Source organism: Pongo abelii, chromosome 1 (assembly GCF_028885655.2).
Source record: "Pongo abelii isolate AG06213 chromosome 1, NHGRI_mPonAbe1-v2.0_pri, whole genome shotgun sequence".
In the NCBI taxonomy this organism is placed as follows: domain Eukaryota; kingdom Metazoa; phylum Chordata; class Mammalia; order Primates; family Hominidae; genus Pongo; species Pongo abelii.
The window spans coordinates 18,523,725-18,542,820 of record NC_071985.2 but is presented as its reverse complement, the minus strand read 5'-3'; the positions used below and the strand labels follow the sequence as shown (position 1 = coordinate 18,542,820).

Sequence of the window (19,096 nt, the reverse complement as noted above, 5' to 3'; positions counted from 1 at the left end):
TATGATAAAAAATAAATAAATAAATAAAACACAGGTTTTAACCAGGCATGGTGGTGTGTGTCTGGAGTCTGAGGCAGGAGGATCCCTTGAGCCCAGGAGTTTGAGGCCACAATGAACTATGATCGTGTCGCTGCTCTCCAGCCTGGGCGACAGAGCAAGACCCTGTCTCTAATAAATAAATAACAAATAAAACACAAGTTTTTATTTAATAGTCGTCAAATGACAAAGGTAAGATGTACTTGCTGTATCAGATGGAACAATCTTGAGGCCCATACAGGCGCATTTTTACCTCCCTCCCACCCATTTCTCAGCTGCCTCTGTTCTCCAGCTCCACCCTGGGACTGGGATCACCCGGCCTGTACCCTTTCCAGCTCTCTCTCTGCTCATACAAACAGGCACACACGTCCGCACACAAATATCAAGGTCAGTTGGTTTGATTTTACTGAAATGGGATCTTTCTATCTAGTTTTCCGAAATTTGTTTTTTTTTTTTTCATTTCATATACTATGAAAAAGAATAGCAGATAGAAGTCTAATGATATTTTTAAAAATTTTCTCTGTGCATACAAACACACATTTATAATTTTATCTCATCTTTTTAAAATTTTTTGTTGTTTTTTATGGACTGCTATGACACTATGTATTTTTTAATCAATTCTAGTTTTCTGTTTCCTCTTAGATTATTAGCCTTGGGTCTGTTTTTTGCTAATGAATTAGCCAGTTCCTCTGCACTTTCAGGTTTGTGACGCAGAGCTGTGTGTCCTGTTGTTATATGCTTCTTTTCATCTCTGGGATGTATGTGATTGTGTCTTATCTCTCACACTATACTACACGAAGGTGACAAGTTGTTCTGTCTGGGGACAAAATAGTGAACTGTTCATTGGAGTCCACACTGGGAGTGAGCGCCTCCCCATCCTGGGAAGAGACTGGAACTTGCTGCATGTCACTGCTAAACATCCTAGGGGATCCCCGTGCATAGCCCACGCACATGGCCCGCACCTGGGGCAGCAGAAGGGGCTGGAGGTTGTGACCGGGCCAGACATGTAGCTGGGTCTGATCCAGCAGGGGAGGCTTGACTTAGACGGTGGGTGTGACTCTGCTCTTTCCATGTTTTAGACCAGAAGTGCTGCAGAATCTGAGGCCCGGACGCCGTTTGGTCTTATTAAGGGTCATGCCTACAGTGTAACGGGAATTGACCAGGTAGGCAACCTGAACTCCAGCCGCAGGGTGTGGGGAGACATGTGACAATGCTAGTCCCTTAGGCATTTATTCAGTGCATTGCAGTTTAAATGTCTGCCTTTCAGGCATTTCAGAGATTATGTCACCTAAAGAGGAAGGCTGGAATTCAAAACGGCAAGCCAGGAAAGACAGAAACCATGTGATTCCACCACAGCACAAAACTTGTTTAGCAGCTGTAAGCGCCTGGTCTTTGTTTATTTTTAATTTCCTTTCTTTCCCAATTCTCCTTCAGTACTGTGTTAGTCAGGATTCTTCAGAGAAATAGAATCACTAGGGAACCAAATATATACACATACAATTAAACACACACACACACATATCTGTCTATTTATCTATCTATCTATATACATCACACAGTTGACCCTTGAACAACACAGGCTTGAACTTATATGGGGATTTTCTTCCATCTCTGACACCCCTGAGACAGCAAGACCAACTCCTCCTCCTCCTCAACATGAAGATAATAAGGATGAAGACCTTTACAATGATCCAGTTCCACTTAATAAATAGTAAATGTATTTCCTCTTCCCTATGATTTTCTTGATAACATTTCTTTTCTCTGGCTTATTTATTGTAAGAATACAGTATATAATATAAATAATTATAAAACATGTTAATTAGCTCTTTATGTTATCAATAAGACTTCTGGTCAATGGTAGGCTATACGGAGTTCAGCTTTAGGGAATACAAGATTTTTTGACAATGCAGGAGGGTTGGCACCCCAACCCCCGACATTGTTCCAGGATCACCTGTAATACGATTTATTGTAAGGCATTGGCTCATGCAATTGTGAAGAGTAAGAAGTCCCACAATCTGCTGTCTGCAAACTGGAGGCCCAAGAAAGCCAGTGGTGTAGTTCTGGTCTGAGTCTGAAAGGAAGGCCTAGCAACCAGGAACACCAATGGTAAAAGTCCCAGTCTGAGGGCAGGAGAGACGTATGTCCCAGCTCAGGCACCCAGGCAGAGAGAGTGAATTCCCCCTTCCTCTGCCTTTTTGTTCTAGTCAGGTCTTCACAGATGAAATGAGGCCCACCTACACCAGGGAGGGCAATCTGTTTTACTCAATCAACTTAAATCGCATATCACCCAGAAGCACCCTTGCAGACACAACCAGAATAACCTTGAAGCAAATATCTGGGCACCCCATGGCCCAGTCAAGTTGACACATAAAATTAATCACCAGGAGTCCCATTCTTGTAGCTGTAGCCCAGGGTGGAACTGATCCCAGGGGACACCCAGACTCCACACAGCACCACCCTGATTTTGAGGGAGTGGCTGGTGAGGAGGAGAGATCCTTGAGGGGCACAAGGGGAAGAGAAAGAAATAATTGAATGAAAGAGGAGGACAAGAAGCCAAAGGTATCACTCTGCCAGACTCAAGCTCAGCAAAGTCCAGAAGCCTGCCCTGCCCACTCCATGCCTCCCTGGACCAGTCTCAAGCCCAGTACTTAGAAGGCACAGATGCCCCTGGTCTTCTGTAGCCACACACATTTTGAGTGACATCCTCTGAATGCGTAAAGAACACAGAAGGGAGACCCTGCCCTTCCTCCTCACTGGAGCCAAGGTGTGAGATGCCTTTGGACTCTTTGGGATTCTTTAGAATGTTAGCTATTTGTGTTGGTTCCTTTGTCCTCCTTCACCATCCATAGATGACTTGCAGATCACTCACTTAAGCGGGCATGTGATTTTTCTAGGTTAGATCTTCTACGTATTCCATGTAACAACAGAAACCTCTCATCATCTTGGTTTGCTTGATTTTGCTTCCTCTCCCCCTACAAGGAACTCACCTGCCCTGAACTTTTCAAATTAAATGAGCCCTTTAAATGGTGGGCCACAAGCCACATCTTGGACTCTGAAGAGTTGATGTTACTTGAATTTTTACACATCCAAAATATAATTTATGCCAAATGCATGAGGATAAAACATTCAGACTGCTACAGTTTCTGGTTAGTCGATAACTAGAAGTCTTTTACTTTCACTCTGTCTCCTCCAAAACCCTTCTCGAATGCATTGGCCCTTGTCCCTGCTCCCAGGGAGAGCCTGAGGGCACACAGGCTCAAGGGCGATCGAGATGAACAGCAGGAATCCTCATAGACACCTGAAATAAGGAGGATATTGGGTCTAGAAGACGTAAAAGCTGTTTTTGTTTATTGTTGTCTTTAAATTCCCAGCATGTGCTTATTTTCTTATCATTCATCTATGCATGGGATGCTAGGATGAAGAAAATTCAGTAATAGTTCCATGAGCACCTTTGAGGACTACTCTTTACCATTCACTCTGCTAGATGCTGAAGATGCCTAAGACTTGGCTCCTGCCTCTAGGGAGATCCCAGTCTAGAGAGAAACCCATCCATTTCTAGATTCATATGGACTAATTTCTTGTTAATTGCAATTCTACTTTACTTCCCAGATGTGGCATAAGCATTTTGGTGCTTAATATAATATCATTGGCAATAGTAGCAATTATTCAATAGGAATTAGAAGGTTCCAAGGGCTGGTTAAGAACTGGCGAACTTTTACATACCTTCAGCAGCGTTTCAGGCAAGAGACTTTCAACAAAACCAGTCCTGGATGGAGCTGGTCCACCTGGAGCTCATGGATGAATGTGGCCAAACCTCCACCATATTTATCATTTCACACATCCCTCATGCTTTTCCCTTCTAGGTAAATTTCCGAGGCCAGAGAATAGAGCTCATCCGAGTCCGGAACCCTTGGGGCCAGGTTGAGTGGAACGGGTCGTGGAGCGACAGGTCAGTCACCCTATCCTGCCTCTCTGGCTGGTTCCCAGGACGTGTGGGGCCAGAGTTGGCTTGTGCAGACATGTGAAGGAGTGGCCTGTCTACCATCCTCCCGGGTTCTGACTCAGGGCCCTGTCCCAATTCTGGGGTGCCCCTTCTTCCTCCCCTTTCAGCCCTCAGGCCCACCTTGCATCAAGCTTGATTCTCAAGAAAGACTTTTACAACAGCACTCTAACTTTCACGAATTGTATTTATGTCAATATATAAATGTGTTACCTCCCATGGTGATGTTTATAACCCAGTGATATGGTGAAAAGCTTTATCTGTAGTTGTGAGTAGCTCCAGTAAGCAGTGTGCATGTACATAAGCGCGTGTGTGTTTGTGTGTGTGTGTGTATTTGGACTGTGGGAATCCCTGAAATATTACCTAGCATGTAACTATAGGATTCTCTCTGATGGTCACCGACCATGGCAGAGGCCCAATAGCCCAGCAGAGAAATAGAAGTGAGGTTGAGCACGGTGGCTCATGCCTATTATCCCAACACGTCAGGAAGCCGAGGTGGGAGGATCACTCGAGTATGAGAGATTGAGGCTGCAGGGAGCTATGATTGCACCACTGCTTTCCAGCCTGGGCAACAGAGCATGTTGACCCCATCTCTTTTTTTTTTTTTTTTTAAAGAAAAAAAGAAAAAAAAAATAGAGGACATGGAATTGGAATTTCATCTATTACAGAGCTGTTAACCAGAGTTTTGGCCCCCAGTTATCAAGAAAGGTCTGCCTTTTCTGTGTGTGTCCCCACAGCTCCTCCAGCTCTGGTCCCTTGGGAAGTGGCCCAGGTCACTAAGAACCAGGGATGTTTGTGTGGGTGTGTGGCAGGGCCCGCCTGAAGCTGTTGCTCCTCCTCTGCTTGTTGGGTTCCTGAAGGCCTTTCCTGCCACATCCATGGCCCCTGAGCTTCTGGGGAAATCTGAAGCTAGTCTAGAACTTGGTTAAAACTCAGCCAGTGTTTGTCTTCAGTCCAGACACAGTTATCAGGTCACCAGACATGGTGCAGCCGCTGCTGTATTAGCCAGACCCCAGCGTGAGGGCAGAGCACACAGGCCTGTGCTTTCCAGGCTGTCATCATCCCCATGGAGGCTCTCGTCCCACCATCCTCTGCTCTGGCCTTGGCTGCCGCCTTCTGAAAACCAAGAAGCATTGGCAGAGATGAGCTGAGACAGGTTGAGGAGGGAAGAGATTGGCCTCCCTCTCCTGGCAGAAATGGAAAGCACAGAGAACTATTGAAACCAAAATAAGTGAGACGGCATCACATAAGATGTGCAGTGCCCCTCAACTTTGAGATCGTAGCCTATAAAAGGAAAATGGGCCATTTTCTCCCATTTTCTGGGACTCACAGAGGTAGAAATAAAGGAAGTGCATTCTGACTGGGAGCCACGCCTGGAATGAAGTTTGTCTTCCACTCATGCAGCCTCCATGGGTGATGGGAGGGGCAGGCGCCATCTCGACTCCCTGACTTCGCTGTGCTGCTGGTGACATGTGAGAAGAGTTGAAGACACCACATGGGCAGCCTGTCAGGCCAGTTATCTGGATGTGAGCCACTCAGGATAATGGCTCCAAAAGTAAATAATGGCTGCCAGTTCCACTCTTCTGACCCTGGCCCGAGACCTGGATCAGCAGGGACCTGTCTCCAGGTCCCTGCTGATCCTCCCCTTGGATCTCCCCTTGGATCTCCTGACACTCCCCTGAGGTTGAGTCGAGATCGCAGGATGAGAGGGAGCTGCCACATTGGCTGTAGCACTGCAACAGTGGTGACCTACTTTGAACTATTTGGAGGCAGCTGTGGGAGTCACAGAAAATGCAATGAACTTGGAGTCACAAATCCTGAGTTTGGAGAGTGACAGGCAGCCATTCCTACCCCTACTCTTCCCTGAGAGTGTTTCTATGGGCCTAACTGAGCCCTCTTGTCTGCAGGACAGGCACACCTAGCTCACAGAACCCCACCTGGCTTGCTAGCGAGGTCACATACAAAAGGTGTTGGGTACAGACAACATCAAGCATGGGCAAGTGTAAGGCATTATCACCTTTCCAAGTGTCAGCTTATCCATTAAGGAAGGGCCAAGCACTGCTCCAGGTCACATGGCAAGTTGGAGGCCAAGCACGAAAGTCAGCAGACTTGTGGCTTCCAGCCGGGCTCTTCTGCTACCCCACGGGCATGCAATGCCTTGTGACTATCCCAAGATAATCTTCCATGTCGGTGGTTCAGATCATCCTCAGGGGTATTTTATCCATCAGCAACACTTGGAGATGTACTTTCTGACCAGCCCTCTTATTTGGGGGCCAGTGGCTCACCTGCTGCTACATCCCTGGGTGCATTTTTGAGACCCAGTGAGTAGCTACTAAGCAGGTCTTATTTCCTCCATAACCGCACACTGTGGGTTCCACATCAAGGCCATTGTTGCTCTTCATGACCTCTGCCTGAACACCAATTTTGTTTACTCCTAGTTCTCCGGAGTGGCGTTCTGTTGGTCCAGCTGAGCAGAAGCGTCTGTGTCACACTGCTCTGGATGATGGGGAATTCTGGTACAGTGCTTGTTCCTGTCTAAACTGCAGATATGAGCAAGTCCCATGGCCCTGGGCCGTAAGGAGCACCATGTTTCTCTCTCGCTTTCCTTTTTTTTTCTTTTCTTTTTTTTTTTTTTTTGAGACAGAGTTTTGCTCTTATTGCCCAGGCTGGAGTGCAGCGGTGCGATCTCGTCTCACTGCAACCTCTGCCTCCCAGGTTCAAGTGATACTCCTGCCTCAGCCTCCCAAGTAGCTGCGAGTACAGGCATGCGCCACCACGCCTGACTCATTTCGTATCTTTAGTAGAGATGGGGTTTCACCATGTTGGCCAGGCTAGTCTCGAACCCCTGACCTCAAGGAAACCACCCACCTCGGCCTCCCAATGTGCTGGAATTACAGGTATGAGCCACCGTGCCCAGCCTTCTCTCTCCATTTTTGGCAAATCAAATTCATCTGTCTCAGACCCCTCATATACACCCAGATTAGAGGGAAATTTAATCTCCCTCCTCTCTTGGTGGGGGCTCACCCCAGCTCTCGGTTTGTTGAAGAGTCTTCAGGGGGTTCCTGCAATCCAATAGAGGAAGAGCCTCTGGTCTCCAGCCTGACACACCTCCTTGGCACTCTTTGTCATCCGGGTTTACACAGTGAATTTGAAGACAGGCAGCCCTGCTGCTCACAGGGTCCATTCCCTCCACACCCACCTTGGTGAGAGGTACCTTTGAAGGCAGCTGCCCTGAGAGCATCTAAAGATATCGACCTACGTAGGAAGGAAACATTTCTACTCTGGACTTTCCCTTGGCCTGAATCTCTTTGTTTAATTGAATATTTGTATTGGGCCTTCATCTCTAGAATCTTTTTCAGTCTTATTTCTTCCTGTTTGGGTTCTAGAAGTTGGCCCTTCTAACCCTGCAAGACCAAATTTCTGATTTCTGGCTCTATTCCCTTTCATGTGCTCCAACCAATCAAGTCTTGCCTGAGCTCATCTCTTTCTTGTAACAGCTTTTAAAATACAGCAGCCGGGCACGGTGGCTCATGCCTGTAATCCCAGCACTTTGGGAGGCCAAGGCAGGTGGATCACAAGGTCAGGAGATTGAAACTATCCTGGCTAACACAGTGAAACCCCATCCCTGCTAAAAATACAAAAAATTAGCCAGGCGTGATGGCAGGCGCCTATAGTCCCAGCTACTTGTGAGGCTGAGCAGGAGAATGGCATGAACCCAGGAGGTGGAGCTTGCAGTGAGCTGAGATTGTGCCACTGCACTCTAGCCTGGACAACAGAGTGAGACTCCATCTCAAAAAAAAAAAAAAACAAAAAAAAAACAACAACAACCCAAAACCATGACTATTCCAGCCTTTTTCATTCTTTTCCCATAGAACACAGCCTCAGTAGTGATTTGTTCTGCCTTCTGTATTTTTATAGTTGTCTTAGTCTATTTGGGTGGCTATAAAAAAAATACCATAGACTGGGTAGCTTACAAAGAACAGGAATTTATTTCTCACAGTTCTAGATACCAGGAAGTCCAAGAAGATGACACAGGCAGAACCTATGTCTGTGGAGGGCCCTGTTTCTGATTTATAGATGGATCCTTCTCACTCAGTCCTCACATGACAGAAAGAGGGCAAGGCAGCTCTCTGGGGCTCTTTTATAATGGCACTAACCCCATCCATGAGGGCTCCACCCTCACAACCTAGTCACTTCCCAAAGGCCCCACCTCCTGACACTACTACTTTGAGGGTTAGGATTCAACATATGAATTTAGGGGAGGCCACAAACATTCAGTCCATAATGACATGCAACAGATTTACCCAATGTTTTGTCACTACATAACATAGATATCCATTTTCCAGCTCCAACAGTTCCGTGTTCCCTCTTGCCCAGCTGCTAACATATTTTAGAATTTTGTTACGGCAGTTCCGTAATTCAAGGCACCAATGACTCAAGGTAACACTAGCTGCAGTAGTGAATAGGCCCCAAATATATGAAGGCTCAAACACAGTAAAGTTTTTTCCTCGCTCATTGTGACAGTCCAGGGAGGATGTTCATATTCTGTGGGTGGCTCTGTTGATACAGTGATTCAGGGACCCAAACGCCTTCCATTGTGTGGCTCTGCCATCTTCTAAGGTCACATCATCATCTGCACATAGCCAGCAGAAGAGAAGAATAAAATAAAAAATTGAAAAAGACACTCTCACTTTCTAAAAATCTTGACTCAGAAGTAAATGCGTCACGGCTCACATTCTATTCCCAAATGGAAGGAGTGGGGTGCAGTCCTGGTCCTGTGCTGATGACTGCCAGCCATCTCTGCTTCAGGAACCATGAGGGTTTAGGTTCCCCAGATTTGTGGAAAACATGCAGGGTGCTTGAGTGATTCCCAAGCTGTCAAATTAGAAATTACAGATAAACTTTGAATTTTGAAGTACAGGGGACTTTGAGTTAGGGGGTTACAAGAGAGGAGCAAAAACTGCAGGAAGAAAGCGGAGTTCTGGAATTAGTACCATCACAGTAATTGCTGTATATGAGCAGGAGGTAGAAACTAGGGTTTGAGAGGCTACCTGAGGTCAGGCTAGTGCAAGGAAGGTCTGGTGCAGACAGTGGGAGAAGCCAGGCAGAGGAAACTTGGAAATTTACAGCAGGAGGCTCCACAAAGAAGAGCGTCCATGTGAGGGATCCATTGCCCTGCCCCTCTTGAAGGAGCTGCCCCGACACCTGGGCTGAGCCTGCCCAAGGTGATGGGTGATGTTAAATCATGCACTCTGTGCGTGGAGCCCTTCCTCCTGGAATCCTGACTCTGAAGCCCTGTGTAGCCTCTTTCCATCATTCACCTGCTCTAGGATGTACCTCCTGCAACTCTCTTCTCTCCCCTTGTGTATGAATTCCCCCTTCTTCTGAATCATTCATCTTAGCACTCCAACACTATCATTTCTCCTACCTGCAAAGGAAAAAAAAAGTCTCTCTTGGCCCACTCAAGTGACCGACCCAGCTCTCTCCTGTCCTCTACAGCAAGCCTGCCAGTTCCTCTTCTCCCTTACTCTCTCGACTCCACTCAGCTATGAGTGTGCCCCACCACCCCACTCACCCTGATCTTGCCAGGGACGCCACTGACTCTCACTTTGCTCGATCGGGTTATCTTGATCCATCAGGAGCCCTTGACGTGCTGGATTGTGGGGGACCACACGCCCTGGTGGTCCTCCTCCTACCTGAGCTCCTTCCCAACATCCTGTCCTGGCCCCCTCTCATCTCCCTAACCTGTTAGCACTGAGGTGTCCCAGGACCCCATCCATGGTCCCCCTCCTGGCTGTCTATTCCCACTCTTTAGGCGTCTCGTCTGGTCTCTTGACTTTAAAAACTATCTTTACACTAATTCTCAGGTTTCTATCTTCAGCTCCTTTCCCCAGGATGCCAGAGTCACATATTCAATGGTCTACTTAACATCTCTCCTTGAATGTATAATAGACATCTCAGATTCACGTGCCCAAACCTGACCTCCTGAGCTTCTCTCTCAAACTACCCCACACAGCCTTCCCCATCTCCATCCTTCCAGTCACTTAAACCAAACATCCTGATTCCTTTCATTCTCTCCTTCCCCACATCCAGTCCATTAGCAAATCCTGTAAAATTTACCTTTGGAATGTGCCTCAAATCTGGCCACTGTTCATCACCTCCCATGCCATCAGCCTGGACCAAGCCACACTTGTCTCTCACTTGGACACCGGCACTAACTTCCTAGCTGCCTCTCTGCTTCCACCTGTGTCCTCAAAGTCTGTTCTCAACACAGCAGCCATGAAGCATGTGACTCGTCTGTTTACTGCCTTCCAATGGCTCTCCATCTTCTCAGAGTCAAAGCCAAAATCCCTATACCTACTTGACCTACTATGATCTCTTGATCTTATTCCTTACAGATGCCCCGTGCCTTCCTGGTGTTCCATGAGCACCTGAAGCACCTCTCTGCCTCGGGGCCTTGCTGTCCATCTGCCTAGACCCCCAGAGAGCTGCCCTGCCCAGGACCTGGTAGTTCAGGCCTCCACTCAGAATGTGCCCCATCAGTAAGCCTTCCCTTACCTCCCTGTTTAAAATAGCATCCCATCCCTACACTCCCATCCTTCAGCCCAATTTGGTTTTTCTCTGTAGCACTTAACATCTACAATCAATCTATATTTTTACCCTGGTTTTTACCTTTTTAACCTTTATTTTACTTTTAAAAAATTTTCTATCTCCCCACACTTTGCAGTCCCCCCACTCCTTGCGGACAGGAACGAGATGATTTAATGAATAAGTGAATGATTTAATGAATGAGTGAATAGATGATGCCCTCCCCATCGCCCTCCTGTGCATCGTGTCTCTCCACTTTGCTGCAGGATGGCATTTAAGGACTTCAAGGCCCACTTTGACAAAGTGGAGATCTGCAACCTCACTCCCGATGCCCTGGAGGAAGACGCCATCCACAAATGGGAGGTGACGGTCCATCAGGGAAGCTGGGTTCGCGGCTCCACGGCTGGGGGCTGCCGCAATTTCCTGGGTAGGTAGGCTGCCTGTCACTCTCTCTGCCACTCCCAAGTGTCCTTTCCAACCCAGGACACCAAAGGATAAGGGCCGGGTCCTCAGAGAAAGCCTAAAACATAGTAAGATTTCAAAAATGACTGGGAAAAAAAGGCTGCAAAGATTTAGTTGGATAAGAATTGTTTGGGGAAACCTCCTTTGTTTTACCACTTAGGTTATTTTCCATTGCAAGTAATGGAAAGCATGACTCATGCCAGTTTAACAATAGAAAGGATTTGTTATCTCACATAATTGAAGAGCTCAGAGGAAAAGTAGGGTGGGCTTCAGGCACAGTTCTATCAGAGCCCTGGTTCCATCTGCTTGTAATTCACTGTTCTGCCCTCTTTTCTGTGTTGACTTCTTTCTCTGTCTGGCTTTCTTTATAATCACAGGAGGGCTGGCAGCAGTATCTAGGGCTTCCTGAGCCCTCATTCACACGAACAGCAAGAGCTCCTGGGGGTATCAAACAAAAGTCCTCAACTTCCCTCTAATTGGAAATTCCTTGAGCCAATATTGTCCAGTGAATGTTATGCATTGATTGGCTTTGTCCAATCCTCGGTGGCAAGAGGGACTGGCACAGACCAATCAGAATTCATGCTGGAGCAGTGATCGAGGTCAATCCTACTCAAACTGCCCACCATCAAGTAGATGCCAGGGGGACAACCAGAAGTCCACTACACTCTCCTTTGAAATACTAAGTGGAAAAAAAAAAAAAGATGGAACAAGCTTTAGCAGACTAGACCCAGAAGAATGTCCTTAAAAACTGCATAGGAAATGGTTGAAGAGAAGGTGGAAATGAAAGAGAGGATACTTTGCATTCTCACTGGGGATTATCAAAAGTAGGGTAGGAGGGCTTATTGAACAGGGAGAGAAGGTATTACTTTCTCATGTTTGGTAGGATATATAATGAGAGCGGATAGGTGTGTGCGTGCGTGTGTGTGTGTGTGTATGTGTGTGTGTGCGTGGTCTTTGTGAGTTTTTTTTAAAAAGGGGAAAATAATCTACCTCTCCCAAATGACAGATACCTTTTGGACCAATCCACAAATAAAATTGTCTCTGACTGAGAAAGATGAGGGGCAGGAGGAGTGTAGTTTCCTTGTAGCCCTGATGCAGAAAGATAGAAGGAAACTCAAGAGATTTGGTGCCAATGTGCTCACAATCGGCTATGCCATTTATGAGGTAGGTGGGAACCACATTGCATTTCAGAGTTCTCCATCTGAGTTCTAAATTCACGGCTCCTCCTCAGTCTCACACCTGAGACTCAACCAAGAGTCCATGAATTGTGTCCGAAAAGCCAAGAGGAACTTCCCTAGGAAACCCCTCCCTTTCTTGCCCATTGCAGTGCCCTGACAAAGACGAACACCTGAACAAAGACTTCTTCAGATACCACGCTTCTCGAGCCAGAAGCAAGACGTTCATCAACCTGAGAGAAGTCTCCGACCGGTTCAAGCTGCCCCCTGGGGAGTACATCTTGATTCCTAGCACTTTTGAGCCCCACCAGGAAGCTGATTTCTGTCTGAGAATCTTTTCAGAGAAAAAAGCCATTACCCGGTGAGTCAGAGGAACAGCTTCCAGAATCCCACTTCTTTTAGTGGTTTATTCACACAGAAGTCACCTGGGAACTGCTGGAGCCAAGACTCCATTCTTCCCTTTTCCATGTGTACCTGAGAAACAAGGCAGGACGGTTTCTTTCTTTTCTTTTACTTATTATTAATTTTTTTTCGAGACGAAGTTTCACTCTTGTTGCTCAGGCTGGAGTGCAATGGCACCATCTCAGCTCACTGCAACCTCCGCCTCCCAGGTTCAAGCAATTCTCCTGCCTCAGCCTCCCGAGTAGCAAGGATTACAGGCACCCACCACCACGCCCAGCTAATTTTTTTTGTATTTTTAGTAGAGACGGGGTTTCACCATGTTGGCCAGGCTGGTCTGGAACTCCTGACCTCAGGTGATCCACCCGCCTCAGCCTCCCAAAGTGCTGGGATTACAGGAGTGAGCCACCGCGCCAGGCTGCAGGACACTTTCTTAACTTATCTGCAAGGCAAGGCACATATCCCTTCTAGCTCTGCTCCTCCCTCCCTCAAGCAAACCATTGAAAAGTTGCTCTTTTCTACTGGTCCCAGAGTCATGCTCACAAGACGTTCTTGGGTGGAGACCTTCATTTTTCAGACCCTATTACCAAGAAGCTTCTGGGATAAGAGCCACATGCAGGGATGCTAGATATTTCTGGGCATGATGAAGGGAGTGGCTATTGCAAATTTTAAGAATGACATGTTCTTTCAGCTCCAATTTAAATAAATGTTGGCAAATCTGCCTCTCATTTTACATACCCAATATTCCACCACATTTTCCTCACAGTGTCTTAGCGAAATTATTTTATATCAGTTACTTCTATGGAAAATGTTTCCCATTACTACCCATTCACCATTGGTTGCTCTGTGGCACAGGGGGAAAAATGGTTCGAGATAGAGGAATCCATTTCTTTTCCCAATGACGATATTCTAAAGATTACGGAGAATGCTAAAATCTGCTAATTCTGTATTTAAGCTAGATAAGTCTCCAACAAAAGATCAATCTGCACAGAGTTAACAAGAGAGACAGCTGTGAATAGATGACTCACTCTAGTTTCATCTTTCGTTTAGTGAGAGAGAATTAGATTGGTGGCATTCATTGAAAAGACTCTCAATTATGAAGTCTAGTGGGGTTTCCCAAGCTGATTACAAAAGGCATGGTTCTTTCTCTTGGCTAAATAGATGCAGAAAAGTCTTTAATTTTTAAACACTCTACCGGAGAATTTTTCTCCAGCCTTCTCCCAGATACTAGTAGAAGATGCGGATAAATATCCTAGTATCTGTTCCCACAAAAGTACCCTGTATGAGATCAATGCAGATTGACATCTCTTATGGGTGGCAAGAACAAGAGACCCAAGTTATGCCAATGCCATGCCTCTTGTTCTCTATCTCATTAGTGGGGTGAGCTCAGAGTCACTGACATGCATAAGGTGACTTGTACATGGCAAAAAAACTGCATACTCAATCTTGCTCTGAACAAGATACTTTAATCTGCTATGATATTGAGTATAAGAATCAGCTCTGTAGCTTAGTAAAAATTCACACTGAGCTCTGTTTGCATTGGTTTAGCTCTCAGACAGGCTCCTAATCAAACAAACAAAAGTTCTGAAAGGGTTATGTTATGGATGCCCAGGGGATGAGGAGGAAAGGGAGGACTACCCCCATTTGATGTTAATGTTTATTTGTATTCCCTTTGACTTTGTATCAGTTTTTCTTTGAGAGCCCTTCAAGTTTTAGTCTATAAGACTGTATTCCTCCAAATGCTTTTAGCATCATCAAAAGCTGAAGCCTGCTCCTCCTCTTAATATTACTACTATCCAAATACTACAAGTCCCCCTAAATATGTGAATAGCAAAAAAGCATGATTGCATCATTTTTCCTCTTTTTCCCTAACATAAGCACAGAGACACCCATCCCTCCCCAAGCCCACCAGTGGAATCAGGAATTTACATCTGTGAGGAGAGGCAGGAGTTAGGGATGCAGCTTCAAAAGGTGGTCTTTAGGCCAGGCACGGTGGCTCATGCCTGTAATCCCAGTACTTTGGGGGGCCGAGGCAGGAGGATTACCTGAAGTCAGGAGTTTGAGACCAGCCTGGCCAACATGCAGAAACCCTATCTCTACTAAAAATACAAAATTAGCTGGGCATGGTGGCACGTGCCTGTAATCCCAGCTACTCAGGAGGCTGAGGCAGGAGAATCACTTAAAACCCAGGAGGCAGAGGTTGCAGTGAGCCGAGATCATGCCATTGCACTCCAGCCTGTGCCACAGAGTGAGACTCTGTCTAAAAAAAAAGGTGGTCTTTTTGGTTCTGATTCAACTTTGTAATCTTTTAAAATGCACCCCCTCCCCAATGCATACCACTCAATAGGCTGAATGGTCTCCAACAGATATGTATCTCCTTTGAAGATGCAAAGTTCATGGAGAGTGAATGTGTAATGCAACTGCACTGTTTATGGGTCTTTGGAGGTGCTACTATTCTACAAACACTTTATCAGTTGCCCTTGTTAAAGTACACCAAAGAAATAAGGAGTGACTGCTGGCCTAACTTCTTTTAGTTTCATAAATCCAGAATTCACAAGTTCTTGGTGATGGCTGATATAGTTTGAATATGTGTCCCCATCAAATCTGAAGTTGAATTGTAATCCCCAATGTGGGAGGTGGAGCCTGGTGGGAGATGTTTGGGTCATGGGTGTGGATCCCTCATGGCTTGGTGCTACCCTCGTGATACTGAGTGAATTCTTGTGAGATGTGGTTAATAGTATGTGGCACCTGCCCCACCCCTGCTCCTGCTTTTGCCATGTGACATGACTCTTCCCCCTTCTACCATGATTGTAAGTTTCCTAGGCCTTCCTAGAAGTCAAGGATTTAAGTTAACTTCTAGGGAATACACCATGCTTCCTTGTAAAGCCTGCAGAATTGTGAGCCAATTGAACCTCTTTTCTTTGTAAATTAGTCTTAGGTATTTCTTTATAGCAGTACAAGAACAGCCTAATACAGAAAATTGGTACAGAAGAGTGGGGCATTGTTATAAAGATAACTGAAAATGTAGAAGTGACTTTGGAACTAGATAACAGGCAGAGGTTGGAAGAGTTTGAAGGCCTCAGAAGAAGACAGGAAGATGAGGAAAAGTTTAGAACTTCTTAGAGGCTGGTTAAATAGTTATGGCCAAACTGTTGATAGTGATATGAACAATGAAGTTCAGGCTGCCAAGGTCTCAGATGGAAAGGAGGAACTTATTGGAAACTGAAGCAAAGGTTATGTGTGTTATGCCTTAGCAGAGAACTTGGCTGAATTGTGTCCATGCCCTAGGGATCTGTGGAAGTTTGAACTTCATAGTGATGATTTAGGGTATCTGGAAGAAGAAATTTCTAAGCAGCAAAGCATTCAGGATGTGACCTGGCTGCTTCTAACAACCTATACTCAGATGTGGGAGCAAAGATATGACTTAAAGCTGGAATATATACATTTAAAAGGGAAGTAGGGCATAAAAGTTTGGAAAATTTGCAGCCTGGCTATACAGCAGAGAAAGAAAAAGCTTTTTCGAGAGAGGAATTCAAGCAGGCTGTGGAGCAACAACTTGCTAGAGATATTTACATAACTAAAAAGGAACCAAGTGCTATAAGCAAGACAATGGGGAAAAGGCCTCAAAGGCATTTTAGAGACCTTTGCAGCAGCACCTCCTCCCATCACAGGCCAAGAGGCCTAAGAGGAAAAAAATGGCTTCATGGGCCAGGCCTAGGGCGCCACTGCCCTATGCAGCCTCAGGACACTGTTACCTGCATCCCAGCTGCTCCAGCTCCAGTCTCTGCTCAAAGGCACCAGATACAGTTTGGGCTACTGCTTCAGAGGGTGCAAGAGTGCGAGCCATAAGCCTTGACGGCTTCCATATGGTGTTAAGCCTGCAGGCACACAGAATGCAAGACTGAATGAGGCTTGGCAGCCTCCACCTAGATTTCAGAGGACGTATGGAAAAGCCTGGATGCCCAGGCAAAAGCCTGCTGCAGGGACAGAGCCCTCACAGAGAACTTCTACTAGGGCTATGCAGACGGGGAAATGAGAGGTTCGAGGTATCGCACAGAGTCCCCACTGGGGTACTGCCTAGTGGAACTGTGGGAAGGCAGCCATCATCCTCCAGACCCAAGAATGGGGGATCCACCCGCAGCTTGCACCTCGAGCCTGGAAAAGCCACAGGCACTCAACAACCATGACAGCAGCCAAAGTCACAGGGACAGAGCTTTCCAAGGCCTTGGGATTCCTCCCTTTGTACCAGTGTTCCCTGGATGTAGGACATGGAGTCAAAGGAGATCATTTTGGAGCTTTAAGATTTAATGACTGCCCTGCTGGGTTTCAAACTTGCATGGGGCCTGTAGCCCCTTTCTTTTGGCCTTTTGGAACGGGAATGTTTACCCAATGCCTATACTCCCATTGTATTTTGGAAGTATAAAATGGAATTTATATATCTTGGAACTTGATTTTGATTTGACAGGCTCATAGGTGATGGGACTTGCCTTATCTCAGGTGAGACTTTGGACTTTGGACTTTTGAGTTAATGCTGGAATGACTTAAGACTTTGGGGGATTCTTGGGAAGGCATGATTATATTTTGCAGTGTGAGAAGGACATGAGATTTGAGGGGCCACGGCAGAATGATATAGTTTGAATATGTGTCCCCACCAAATCTGATGTTGAATTGTAATCCCCAGTGTTGGAGGTGGGGCTTGATGGGAGGTGTTTGGGTCATGGGGGCGGATCTCTCATGGCTTGGTGCTGTCTTCACAATAGTGAGTTTGCCTGAGATCTTATTGTTTAAGGGTATGTGGCAACTCCCCCACACCACCCTGCTCCTGCTTTTTCCATGTGACTTGCCTGCTCCCCCTTCACCTTCTGCTATAATTGTAAGTTTCCTGAGGCCTCCTTAGAAGCAGGACTGTGCTCCTGTAAAGCCTGTAGAACCGTGAGCCAATCAAATCTCTTTTCTTTATAAATTACCTAGTCTCTGTTATTTCTCTATAGCCATGCAAGAATGGTCTAACACAATGGCTGTCCCTCTTATTTGCATTCTGAGCAAGGTCTAAGTGACTAAGGGTGGGGGTGTCAATGCATGGGGTCTGCAAACTCTGTGAAGTGGAAACAGCACTGAACAATAAGGGATTCAAAGGGACAGAACCTTCCCACGGCTCTGGGCTCTTCAGCTCTGCAGATCCCAATGGGAAGTTTATCCACAATTGAGGCAGTGTGTTTTTCTGCCCCTACAGGGATATGGATGGAAATGTAGACATTGACCTTCCTGAGGTGAGTCTTCTGATGTTGCTATGGAGTATAGGATTCAGGTGATGGTTCTGGAAACCTTCCTTCTAATCACAGCATCATGTAAAACTCTGCAGTTCAGGGATGGTTATATGCAATCAAGTAAGCATCTATGATTCTAACCTCCTGGAAACCAAGATGTGTGTGTTCTAGTCTATGCTCTTCTAGTCCACAAGGACCTGGCATGGGAGTGAGGTGGGTGCTTGGTATAAAGTTCTGTTCGATGTCATCTTCCTCTGTGCTACTGTCAACTGAAATAACAAACACAGAGACACTCTCTAAAAGAAAAGCTATTTATTTAGGGGTAAAGCAGTGCAATGGGAAGGCGCATGCTGTAGTAAACTATGACATATTTGGGGAGGTAAAGGAAGACAAAGGTTTTTAAAGAAAAAATGAGAAGGATTACATAATTGTTTTGAAATAATTATCCTTGGCTATGAAGATCAATAACAAAAGTGAAGCCAGTCTGATGTTGGACAGGCAGTTGCTAGGCAGAGGTAGAAGTATTTTTGTGAGTGGTTGCAAGGGCCTCTGTGAAAGGTTGTGGTTTTTGCAGCCTTTTGTGATATTTTTGTTATCAGGCAAATAAGCATGAGAACCTTCTGGCCTTCCTGAGCTCTATTTGTCAGGGTTTTCTTAACATTAGTGACTTCATTTTGACTCAATAACTTTCACACTACCAACTCCACCTGAGAGGAGGCTGCCGCTTCTGAAGGGGGTAGACTATCTTTTAATCGTATTTTAAGAAATCTAATCAATGAAAAGAAAACCAGAGAGGCAGGGAGATGTTTTTTATTGTGGACTCAGGGGAACACATTACATCTCCCCTATGTTATGTGTGTGTGGAAGGGGAGACATGGGGGTGGCTTTACCCTCGTCCAAGGGCTGGAGGACTCCTCAAAAGGCCCTGAGATACTGTAGCTGGAAACAGTCTGACACGTCCAGGGACAGCAGAGGGAGCTTTTAGGAGGGAATTTGCTATTCCATGCTGGGGCACAGCTTATTAATGGTGCTAAAAAAACAAAGAAACCAAAAATCACCCAAAACATTTACTGAGCTCTTTCTATATACCAAGCCCAGAGCTTAGTGCTAGAAACAGACTCTTGCCTTCAACGATTTTACCAGCTATCAAAACAGATGATGAAGTAAAG

At 45.9% G+C, this 19,096-nt stretch overlaps 1 protein-coding gene across 1 annotated transcript in view; it reads left to right on the top strand.

Annotated features, from left to right (window-relative positions):
* The window catches only part of CAPN9 (calpain 9), a 53,866-nt gene that overhangs the window by 20,286 nt on the left and 14,484 nt on the right, over positions 1 to 19,096 (top strand). Inside the window, exons 6-12 of the mRNA XM_054548139.1 lie at positions 1,116 to 1,199; positions 3,900 to 3,985; positions 6,475 to 6,552; positions 10,891 to 11,051; positions 12,093 to 12,250; positions 12,414 to 12,622; positions 17,894 to 17,930. Coding sequence (XP_054404114.1) covers positions 1,116 to 1,199; positions 3,900 to 3,985; positions 6,475 to 6,552; positions 10,891 to 11,051; positions 12,093 to 12,250; positions 12,414 to 12,622; positions 17,894 to 17,930 — 813 coding nt within the window. The remainder of the gene's footprint in view (positions 1 to 1,115; positions 1,200 to 3,899; positions 3,986 to 6,474; positions 6,553 to 10,890; positions 11,052 to 12,092; positions 12,251 to 12,413; positions 12,623 to 17,893; positions 17,931 to 19,096) is intronic.